The sequence below is a fragment of the Cnephaeus nilssonii genome (assembly GCF_951640355.1).
Source record: "Cnephaeus nilssonii genome assembly, chromosome: 21".
NCBI lineage: Eukaryota > Metazoa > Chordata > Mammalia > Chiroptera > Vespertilionidae > Cnephaeus > Cnephaeus nilssonii.
In genome coordinates this window covers 27,492,909-27,505,304 of record NC_137092.1, presented here as the reverse complement: position 1 = coordinate 27,505,304, position 12,396 = coordinate 27,492,909, and the positions used below count along the sequence as shown (strand labels likewise).

General features: G+C 40.7%; 1 protein-coding gene across 3 annotated transcripts in view; it reads right to left on the bottom strand.

The window, feature by feature from the left end:
- The window catches only part of PLA2G4A (phospholipase A2 group IVA), a 232,561-nt gene that overhangs the window by 44,818 nt on the left and 175,347 nt on the right, over positions 1-12,396 (bottom strand). For all 3 annotated transcript variants that reach the window (XM_079761548.1, XM_079761547.1, XM_079761546.1), the window contains one exon: positions 269-405. In XM_079761548.1, the coding sequence (XP_079617674.1) occupies positions 269-405 (137 nt within the window). The remainder of the gene's footprint in view (positions 1-268; positions 406-12,396) is intronic.

The window sequence follows — 12,396 nt, the reverse complement described above, 5'->3', positions numbered from 1 at the left end:
AATTACTATATTTTAAAATTTGTTTCACTACATTTTATGCTACAAACAGGCTTAAAGGGAATGGATTTATGACAAGAGTCCATCATTAGGCACGAACTTTGCCTTAAAAAACATATTTAAGATATAAGTTATTGCATCAAGCTAGAACATTTCAATAATTCAAAGTTAATGTCCACTTTTCAAAAACTCCTTTCCCCCCCTAATGTTTCAGGTGTATAAATGCTAAACATTTAGGATGATAAAACTAAGATTTAAAATGTATACTAACCACGTGGAGCCAGAAAGACCAGCAATGTAGGTAGCGCAATCTAAAATTCCAGATTCATACAGTGCCTTCATCACCCCGGAGAATCCCACCATGGCTCGGAAACCCCCGCCTGAGCCCAGGATGGCCACCACAGGCACCTGGAATGACAAAACACAGATCATTTGCAAAGTAATTTACAAAATATGTTTTGGCTTAATTTCCATTTTTATGTTATATGTTCCACATTTGGCGATAAAGAATTAAGATCACTTACACCATGATAATGCCTAATTTTTAAAAAAAAGAAAATAATATTTCATATAAGAGAATCAAGAATTAATGTATATTAGAAAACATGTATTATAAAAATGACCAACCAGTTCATTTGATAACAATGACAATCCTCGGCCCTTTGCAGTTTTTGGTTTGCTTTTGAGTGCAGGTTTTTAATTTGACCCCCTCAAAAATCCTGTATGGTGAGCAAAAAAGGATTTGCTCATTTTACAGATGGAAATTCTGAAAGGATGATATTACCTGCCTAATATCTATTAGCTGGTAATCTGTAGTGGAGTAAGTCCCTGGCCTTCCTGGCCAAGAATTCTTATTGCTCCTTTATGCTGACTCATTTCAAAATATATGCTATTGTTCAAGCCAGAAAACAGAATTTAATCAACTTAACAAGACCTACAAAATTTATTGCTTTATTCTTGAATTCATTCAATAAACCTGCGTAAGTGGTCTCTATGTTTCATGGGAGGGATAGGAGAATGCAGTTTATTTGAGATAGAAATATAAAATTATGACAATAAGAATAGGGATAGATGATACTCATTAAGCTCTTACTCTCACACAGGAACTGTTCTTCATGTTTTACAGAAATTGAATCATTTAATCTTTTAAAAATCCCTATAATGTTTCCATTTTATAGATGAGGAATCGAAGGCACTTGGAACTAAGACCCTGAAAACTTGTTCAGGGTCAGCAACCAGTTAAATAGCAGAGTCAGGAGTTGAACCCCAGGCTCCTGCATCCAGGCTTGTGCTAGTGTGCATAGCACACAGGGTAGGAATGTGTGAGGTCCAGAAGGTATGGTCAGTTGCAATCAGAGGAATTAGAGTGGAGGAGAAGCTTCACAGACAAAGGCGAAACCTAAGCTTAACTTTTTTTTATATATATTTTATTGGTTTTTTTTTTTCAGAGAGGAAGGGGGAGGGATAGAGAGTTAGAAACACGAGAGAGAAACATCATCGATCAGCTGCCTCCTGCACATCCCCTACTAGGGATGTGCCCACAGCCCAGGTACATGCCCTTGACCAAAATTGAACTTGGGACCCTTCAGTCCACAGGCCGACGCTCTATCCACTGAGCCAAACCGGTTAGGGCCTGAGCTTAACTTTTAATGCAGTTACTCACCAGGGAGGGATGTGGACAGGGAAGGAGGCTGTTCTGGAAATAAAAGCAACATGAGCCAATGGAGGGTTTTTGCCATAAAAATGGAGAAGCACAGGCTGCCTGTAACATGACTAAAGCCCAAGAGTGTTTGTTTGAAGAGGAAGAGAATGTCATTTCTTGTTTGTGGTCCCAAACCCACTGTTGCCTAAGATAGCAGGTTATTTTTCTCTACCCTAAGGCACCAGTGCTCAAAGTGTGCATAGCCTTCAGGGGGCCCCACAAAGTCAAACTATTTTTATACTAACACTAAGGTGTTATTTGCCTTTTTTCATCCTCATTCTCTCATGAGTGTGTGATGGAGTTTTCCAGAGACCACATGATGTGCGATATAGCAACAGACTGAATTCAAGAGCAATTCAAGAATCTGGCAGTCTTCTGTTAAGTCAAACAATGAAGATGCTTGTAAAAATTGCTCTTCTCACCTTATTTTTGCTTTGAAAAATACTGTTATTTTCATAAAGTATGTTATTTCTAGTAACATGACATTGACTTACCATATTTTCCGGCGTATAAGACGACTTTTTAACCCAGGAAAATCTTCTCAAAAGTCGGGGGTCATCTTATACGCCGGGTGTCATCTTATAGGGCGGGTATATCCCAAACTCTATATTTTAACTGGAAAAGTTGGGGGTCGTCTTATATGCCCAGTCATCTTATACGCCGGAAAATACGGTATTTAAAATACATATTTCAATAAATGTTCTCAGTTATAGTTTTTAATGAAGTAAATATTCATAGATTTAACCTATATAAACCCAATCTCTTAGAAGTGTTTGATTTTTTAAGTGTGTCAAGAATATCTGAGACCAAAAAGTTTAATAACCACTGCCCTAGGGCATCAGAGACATGGTGAGTGCAATCCAACATCTGGGGAAATCGGAGCCTGCTGAGGACAAGGCAGTGGTGAGACAGGAAGGGAATAGGAAAGAGGGAGCAGACTGGAAGGAAATATGCAAAGGTAGAGTCATATTGCTGGGGAGAAGAGTGCAAAACAATGTTTGACATTGTTTTCCAATAATAATAATTATCAAGGAAAAATTATAGATGAAAGACAGCAGTTAATGGAGCGAAAGATATCAGATCACGAAGCAACCCAAAGCTTTCAAACAGATGAACAAACAAGTTCCATGGTTGGAAGAGCAGAACTTGAACCGAGAGAGGATGCTGTGGCTCAAGTATCTAATTCGAGTTATATCAAAATAGTCATATTACTATCAGATTTTATTGTCTATATTAGTAACAAAAATCTAATTTTCAAAAGAAACATACAAATCACAGAGTGCCTGTGCATAGATGAGCTCAAGTACTTTTAACATTTCTATCTTATCTCTAATAATCCCATTTTTTAAAATCTTCTTGTGGATGTGAATGGAATATAATGATCCCTTCTCCCCTCTACCCAGAAAGCTAAGCTTATAAACAGGTACATAGAATCAAAGGTACATTCACAAGGAGAACCTTTAACATTTGGTGACCAGATTCAATGTTAGGAGCAAACGAGGAAGGAGTGTAGTTAGGCTGTTAGGGTTTCTAGCTTTGCTCATAGCAGATGTTGCTGTCATTACCCGGAAGAAGTTACCAGGACACAAAACCAGGCTAAAGGGGAAATACTGCTCTTAACCTCAGAAATGCAGAACACTCAACACCAGTGCGTTGTGTTCCAAGCACTTAGACCCTGACCATTGGGTGTGCATTCGCCAATGTGACAAATACAAGTATTCATGGAATCATTACTTTAGAACTAGAAGGACCAAAAAGATGATCGAACTCTTACATATGCAGAAGGAACCTGTAGAGGTGAGGTCTTATTGGAGGTAGGGCAGTGAATGGGCAGGATACCTAGAACTAACATCCTAATCTAGGCTCCTACCTAAAACAGTGGCCTCAAATGGAAAGACCCTCACCATCAAATTAGATGTGAATTGTAGACCTCATTCATGGAAACACACTCTGCCAGTCCAGTTCAATGGGCCACTTAAGTAGCTTTGAACCTGTGTATATTTATCAGGGGTGGGGAACCTTTTTTCAGCCAAGGGCCATTTGGATAATTATACATAATTTGCAGGCCATACAAAATTATCTACTTAAAAATTAGCCTGCTGTATTTGATCAAACATTTAATTAACTCTCCCCTAACCCCTTGGCAGGTACAGACCAAATGATTTCTCTTATATGCCTTGCAGGCCAAATGTTTCCCACCTCTGGTTTAGATGAACAGAATGCTCTCCAAACATAGGTTTTGAAATTATAAATAAATTAAAATATGTTTAAGTTCCTAAAAACTTGTCTGGAGTATTAATTGCAAAGAGCAGTTGTAAGGAAGCCAGATAAGAAGTTAGAACAAGGAGGAGGAATTGGAATTAGGCCTTGAAAGACGAGTTGAGTTTTTAAGCTATATAATAATCCTATATAATAAAACGCTAGTATGCAAATAGACTGAACGGTGGAACAACTGGAACAATAGAACAACCAGTCTTTATGAAGTGCGCTGACCACCAGGGGGCATGTGTGGAACATGGCGGGCGTTGGCCACGGCAGGATGGTGGAGCAGGTGAGCGGGGACACCAAATCAAGGCGGGCGCCAGTCGCTGTCATCAGGGTGAGCCTCTGGTGGTTACTGAAAATTCTTTGCTCCCATGTGCCGCAGTCCCGCCCGGTGCTCACACCTGCTGCTGGCGCTGGCCCTGCTTGCACCCACAGCTGGTGCCAGAGCCGCTGCTTGCACCCGCTGCCAGTGCCTGGCGCTGGTCCAGATCACTCAGCGCCATCAGCGGTGTGAGCGGCGGCTGCTGGCCCTGATCGCCCTTAAGGGCTTCTCCACCTCCCCCTGCTCCTGAGGGGTGATAGGGGCAGCAGCCACCACTCCTACCTGCTGACAGTGGCGCTGGCCTCAATTGCTCTATGCTGTCAGTGAGTGCGAGTGGGGTCGGCACCAGTGGGAGCTGGGCTGCCAGCAGACAGGGGACCAGGGCCAGGGAGGGAGGGGCAGGGCAGGGGCATGGAGGATGGGCTGAGACCCACCCCTGTGCCTTCCGTAGCCTCGCAGCCCACAGTTCCTTTCAAGGTGCATGAATTCGTGCACTGGGCCTCTAGTAGTAATAATAATAGTAATAATGCCCTAGCTGGTTTGGCTCAAGTGGCTAGAGCATCAGCCTGTGGACTGAAAGGTCCTGGGTTTGATTCCAGTCAAGGGCACAAGCCTGGGTTGCATGCTCAATTGCCAAAGGCGGGCAGGCAGGACACAGCCGATTGGTGGTTCTCTCTCATCAATGATGTTTCTATCTCTCTCCCTCTCCCTTCCTCTCTGAAATCAATAAAAATATATTTTTAAAAACTTTATAAAAATAATAGTAATAATAATAGCAGACCTTTATTGTTACTATGTGCCAAGTATTGGGCCTAAGGTCAGGCCAAAATAGGCATAAGCAGAAAAGAGTATGTGATTTTAGGACCAGAGGCCAGTATTCTTATTGTAGCAGGAACGTACTAGAAAGTTGAGAAAAATAAGATTTTGAATGGCTTTAAGGGTACAAAATGTCAGGTTGATATTATAGGAAGAAGAAAATTGATCATATTAAAAAAAAACAGGATTATTTCAGCCTGTTGATTTGGTTACTTGTAACATTGTATTATTGAAAATAACATTAAACCCAACGGATATCAGGTAGTTTAGAGTAAAAAAAAAAAAAAAAAAAAGTAACAAATTGCATTGTTCATTTCAACACTCCACACACAACCTGCACTGCAGTTCAGAGGGAGATTTAATAAGAGAAATTGGAAAATAGAACATAAGATCTCCTCTAATCCTCAGAAAACAACTCCCAGATGTCCTTGTTCATATACCTGTGGCCCAATACAGATGTCTGGATGCTTATTTTATGCTAAGAATTTTCTGGAAACAGACACTTATTAAGCCAAAATTCATGTATTAAATAACTGTTGTTTTCATTAGTGCTTTACAATAATTCCTAGAGAGGCCTTTCAGGAAGATCTTTAGGTCAGTTATTTTGGGTTGCTATCAGGTAAAAGAAAATGTCAGATATCTACACTAATAAAAGAGTAAGATGCAAATTGACCCACCAGCCAATCAGAAGTGAGTATGCAAATTAACCTAACAAAGATGGTGGGTTAATTTGCATATGGAGACTTCCAGTGGCCGGGGGCAGGGCAGGACGCAGGCGTTCCGCACCGCCCCAGCCACTCTGGGCCTCTGGGCAGTGTGGGAAGGTGGAAAGGTGGCTCCGGGCAGGAGTGAAAAGGTGGCTTCGGCTGTAGCGAAGGCAGTGCCAGCAGCCAGGGGAAGGAAGGCCCATTCTTGCATGAATCTTCGTGCATCGGGCCTTTAGTTTGTATATAAAAATTGAATAATCAAATAATGAAAGATTTCTGAGAATATAATTATCCCCTTCATTTATTGCACATGAATCAATCTGTTTTTATGCATCATATCATTTAAGTTTCACAACTATATGAAGTACTATTACCTCCATTTGAAAGAAAAAGTAATAAAAACCCAAATATAATTTTTCTATTCCTGAAAAGCTATAAAGTGGTGTCCTGCAGGTTCAAAGCTGGGTCTGTAAGACTCCAAAGCTTTTGATTCGCTCTGCCTCTGAAAGTTTTCTCTACAACTAACTTTGTGACCTGAAGCAGACAAAATCCTCCTTGTACGCAGCTTCCTTATATTTAAAACTATTGGGTAGAATTAACAAGCTTGAAGCTTTTGGCTACTAGTAACATTCTAAATTCTATAACTCATACAGAACATAAAACTATGAAATTATAAATTTTATTAACTATATAAAAAAAGGAAAATTAGCCTTACCAGGTATCTAGAAAATACTGTGTGTGGGACCCTAGCATGAGCTCTTTTACTCAATTTATTTCATTTAACCCTCACGGCCCTCAAAAGGAGATCTTATTATTTCCTCATTTTTCAGATGAGGAGGTATTCAGTGCAGACAGCTAATAAGTGGCAGCCCCAGGATGTAAAGTGACACCATAATTCATATTTTTTCCTTTTCTCATTGCTCAGAAAAAAAGAGTATTCTTTATTGAGTAAAGAATAAAGAGCAGTCTTTGTTTAGCTAAATTATGTTTCAGATTCATCTATCACTTCAGATGATCAGTACAACTTTATGCAATAAAACACAGCTATATTTAAATTTCCAATAATCATGGTCATTCTGATACAACTTTCAAAAAAATAACTGGGAAGTTATAAGCTGCAGCTGTTAGTCCTGGCTCTGTATCTAAAAGAATCAACCAAGTAAATGTTGTTGAGAGTTTTAAGTTATATTTAGACCTAATAGCACCAGTATTTGTGCATAAATGATATCAATGAATATTGCTCATACTTCTCTCACGTGATTACGAGAAATAAATGTTCATTTACCAAAAACCTTCTGGATTTGATTAAATTATTTTTATAAATGAGCTGACAGATATTATTAATTTCCGCCCTTGCAAAAGAAAATTCTAAAGAGCTCAAAGATTTTTTTTTACAGTTTTATAAATTTTTAAGGTGACAGTTATAGAAAGACTTTTGCCTCCTTAGCTCCTGTATTAGGATTCTCCAGAGAAAAAGAACTTGAAGAGAAAAAGAGAGGAGAGAGGGAGAGAGAGAGAGAATGAGAGAGAGAGAGAGAGAGAGAGAGAGAGAGAGAGAGAGAGAGAGAGAGAGAGAAGGAACTGGCTCATGTGATTATGCACATTGACAAGTTCAAAGCTGCAGTATGGGCTATGGGCCCAGACCAGGATTGTCAACAATGGAGTTCTAGTTCAAACGCCAGCAGGCAGAGACACTGGTGCCGATGAAGTCCAAAGGCAGTCTCTGGGAATTCCCTCTTACTTGGGAGTTTGGCCATTTTGTTCTATTTAGGCCTTCACCTAGTTGGATTCACACCCACATTATATACAGCAATCTGCTTACAGAAACATGACTTATGGCTGAGTAACATCCCACTCAGTAGATGCACCACATCTTTTTTTTTTTTTTTTCAAATGTATTTTATTGATTTTTCACAGAGAGGAAGGGAGAGGGAGAGAGAGCCAGAAACATCTATGAGAGAGAAACCTCGATCAGCTGCCTCCTGCACACCCCCCACTGGGGATGTGCCCGCAACCAAGGTACATGCCCTTGACCGGAATCGAACCCGGGCCCCTTCAGTCCGCAGGCCGACGCTCTATCCACTGAGCCAAACCGGTCAGGGCGATGCACCACATCTTGATCCATTTATCTATCAGTGGACACATAGGTTGCCCCCATATCTTGGCCATTGTAAATAATGCTTCAATGAGCACAGGAGTGTGCATATGTTTTCGAATTACTGTTTTCATTTTCTTCAGAAAAATGCAAATAGTCAAATTGCTTGGTTGTATGTCAGTTCCATTTTTAATTTGGTGGGGGTAGGGGGGACTGCCATACTATTTTCCATAATGGCTAAACCAATTTATAGTCCCACAAAGAGAGCATGAGGGTTCCCTTTTCTCCACATCCTCACCAAGATGCTTTTTGTCTTTTTTTTTTTTAATCCTCACTGGAGGATATTTTCTCCATTGATTTTTAGAGAAAGTGGAAAGGAGAGGAAGAGACAGAGAGGAACACCAATGTGAGAGAGACACATTGATTGGCTGCCTCCCACATCTGCCCCACCAGGGTCAGGAGCCTGCAACTGAGGTATGTGCCCTTGACTTGAATCAAACCCAGGACCCTTCAGTCCACAGGCCAAGGCTCTATCCACTAAGCCAAACCAGCTAGGGCTGTTTTTGTCTTTTTGATAATAGCCATTCTGACATGTGTGAAGTGATATCTCATTGTGGTTTTGATTTGCATTTCCCTAATGATCAATTTTGAGCATCTTTTCATGTTGGCCATCTATATGTTTTCTTTGGAAAAATATCTATTCAAATCCTTGGATTATGTTTTTTATGTTGACTTGTATAATTTCTTTATATATTTTGGATAGTAACTCCATACTAGATATGTCATTTGGAAATATCTTCTATTCAATCAGTTGCCTTTTTTTGTTTCATTTGATTATTTTCTTCACTGTACAAAAATGTTTTAGAGTGATAGAGTCCCATTTGTTTATTTTTGCTTTTGCTGTTTTTGCTAGAGGAGAAATATAAAAAATATATTTCAAAGATTAATGTCAAAAAGTTTACTGCCTGTATTTTCTTCTGGAATTTCATGGTTTCAGGTCTTACATTTAAGTCTTTAATCCATTTTGAGCTTATTTTTGTATATGGTGTAAGAAAGTGGTCCACTTTCATTTTTTTGCATATAATGTTCAGTTTTCCCAACATTATTTATAAAAGAGACAGTCCTTTTCCCATTGTGTACTCTTGCTGCCTTTGTAGAAGATTCATGGACCATATAAGCATGGGTTTATTTCTGGGCGTTCCACTGATCTATGTCTGTTTTTGTACCAGTCCCATACTGGTTTGATAACTATAACCTTGTACTATGGTTTGAAATTAGGGAGTGTGATACCTCCAACTTTGTTCTTCTTTCCAAAGATTTCTTTGGCTCTTCAGTGTCTTCTGTGGTTCCACATGAGTGTTAGGATTATTTGTTCTAGTTCTGTGAAAAACTGAGGTCCTACACTGGATGCTGTTTGTTGAAAACTGTGAAGAAGGTAGTCATAGTCTCTGAAAATTGAGTAGAACTCTTCTTTGTGTAATAAACTTCCACAACAGCATGCTCCTCCAGACCTTACAGGTGCCATCAGCAGTACTGAATAGAAAGTAAGGATCTTGGCAGGGAGCGAGGGAAGTGGGAGCGGAAGGCACCCTTGGCCAAGGAGTAACATAAAAATGGGGAAATGTTACTTGTGTTATGGGAATGGGTGGTGCTGAGTGTATCGAAAATGACTTTTTCTGCCAAGAGAAAAAAGTCTGGACTAAAACCAAACAACAAATGTCTTAATTTTAGGAATTGCTTCCAAAAACATGAATTTTATATTTTTTAAGAATATCCCAGAGTGAAGTATAATTACCTCATTCTCCCACTGTTGGAAAAAAAAAAAAGCCAATTGTATGGATATTAGGCCAAATTTTATTTTCCCAGGAAGACTCCTTTCCACAAAACAAGGAGTGCCAAGGGGTTCAAGAGCAACTTTTCAACTTTTGAGAAGGACAACCTAAGAACAGGCCAGCTTGACATCTGTATGTCTCACATGCATTTCTAACTAAACAGGTCAAACTGGACTCTTTTCGCCCAAACCTTCTCCTCCACCTGTATCTCCTCCTAAATCCTGATTCTAGGGTTCCTCAGTTTTGAGCCCCTGATATCTGTCTTTTTAACTAATTCATCCCATGCATGCAATGCCGAGCCACTGCCTAAATCTGTACCCTGGATAGGTGCTGGGAATATAAAGGCAAATAACAGACACTGTCCTGGTCCTCATGTAATTTACATTCTAATGGAGAGAACAATCAGGAAATGGATAATTTGTACAAGTGATTTTTAAGTACTATTGTGGTGAATGCTAGAAAGATAATGTGCATATTTGTGCCATAAGAGAATATAACTGAGAGAACTAACTGGCACTTGGGAGGAGGGAGGGAAGAGCTGAGGAGGGAGAGAGAAAGTCTCAGAAGTGACATATGCACTGATTAAAGAATGGGAGGGTGTTAGTTATCAGAATAGCAGGTGGGGAGGAGAGGGATGGTACAGGGGAAGCACACTGCAGTAAGAAGAAATGTCTGCAGGAGTAATACTTGGGCAAGGGTTCTGTGGAGACATGGACCTTAGAGGCACCTAGTGGGGAGGGGCAATGAATTTGGGATAAATTGGCAAAAAATGAACCTGGAAAGATTCTGTGAGGCCAATTCCTAGAACAAGGGTGGGGAAGGTTTGGCCCTGGGGCCACATTAGGCCTGAGAAATCATTTGGTCTGGCCCTGCCAAGGCATTAGGGGTGAGTTAATTAAATGTTTGACCCAATATAACAGGCTAATTTTTAAGTTGATAATTTTGTTATGGCCCCAGAGTGATGTTATAATTATCCAAATGGCCCTTGGCAGAACAAAGGTTCCCCACCCCTGCCCTAGAGCAATGGAAAGATTTTAAACTTGGGTTTGATAGAATCAGATTTCTATTTTTAAAAGATCCCTCTGCATTTAGTGTGAACAGGAAGTGGGAGAGTGAAGACAGGCCTAGCCGAAGAGACAGGGTCTTACTTTCAGGGTTGGACCTGCTGAGTTTGAGGGGTGAGAAACACTAGTGAAGAAGCCAAACAGGTGTGTAGACATTCAGGTTGAAGCTCAGAACAAAGGTTCTAAGTTGTTGATAAATATGGAAGAGTTCTTAGCACACAGGTGTTGGGTGATAACATGGAACAGAGAGAGAATTCCTAAGGAGAGAGCAGCTTGAGGAGAAAGATGGCCCAGGACTGAGTCTTGAAGAACTCCTCTGTTTAAATAACAGGCAGAGGAAGATGTTCTGGCAAAGGGAACCAAAGAGGCCCAATGAAAACCAGAAGGCGGCAGTGAGAGAAGGGTAGAGAATGTTCCAAAAAGAAGGGAGACATTTGTCATTTGCAACTGCAGGTTGGGTAGGACAGGTCTGGAGGAAGATCCTTTGCATTTATTAGTTAGTACCGGTGACCAGCTGGAATAGTGAGGGCAGAAACCTGGGGAGAGTGAGGAAGTAGAGTGAGGTTGTGTAGGAAACTTTGGAGAAGTCTGTGTGTGAAGATGAGAGAAGCAGAGCAGAAAGTTCCTTTTTTCTCTTTATATCAGAGTTTAGAATATATTTATATTTTTATAGGAAAAATTCATACAGAGGTATAGAGGCAGACAATATAGGTGGGGAGTGGCCCTGAGGGGACTAAACAATTGACGTATGGAGTTCCTAACTGGGGTTTGCAATCCATGTCTGATGTGGACCTGTATTTGAAAGAAAAGGGCGATTTCTTCCACAGAACTCAGAGGGAAGAGCCCAAGGATATGCATGGGGTATTAGGTATGTCAACCCTACTGATATAGGGGATGTGGTGGAACAGCAGCAGTCAGTAAGAACTACAGAAACAAGCCCCAGCAGGTTTGGTTCAGTAGATAGAGTGTTGGCCTGCAGACTGAAGGGTCCCAGGTTCCATTCTGGTCAGGACACATGCCTGGGTGTTGTGGGCTCGATCCCCAGTAGGGCACCTGCAGGAGGCAGCCAAGCAATGATTCTCTCATCATTGATGTTCCTCTCCCTCTCTCCCCTCTTCCTCTCTGAAGTCAATAAAAATATATATATTTTTTAAAGCTACAGGAACTGTTGAGAAGATAAGACCATAGGCCATTGGATTAGACCAGATGCTTAAAACCGGCAGAGACCAGCTCGATCCAACAAGGTAACTAATTTCATCTAACAGTAACTCTGGCCAGATTATACACTTAGTGTAATATATTAGCATGCTAAAGGACACACTCCACACTGGCATGATTGGAAAAATAAAGCCCATTTAAGGACACAAAATGGTCTATGGAGCTCCTCTGAGAAATCACCCCTTCCTCAGGAAGAACCTGAATATTCCTCCCCCCACTGAATACCCTACACCCCCCTCCCTCTAAACAACCTCAGTAAAGGAAGCAAATTCCACTAAAGCGGCTGCTCTGACTGGGGAGGAGCCGCTCTCGGTCTCACTGCTGCACTAATGAACTCACTTTCACTTTAAGGGACCCCAGAAGGTAGAATTGCTGCCG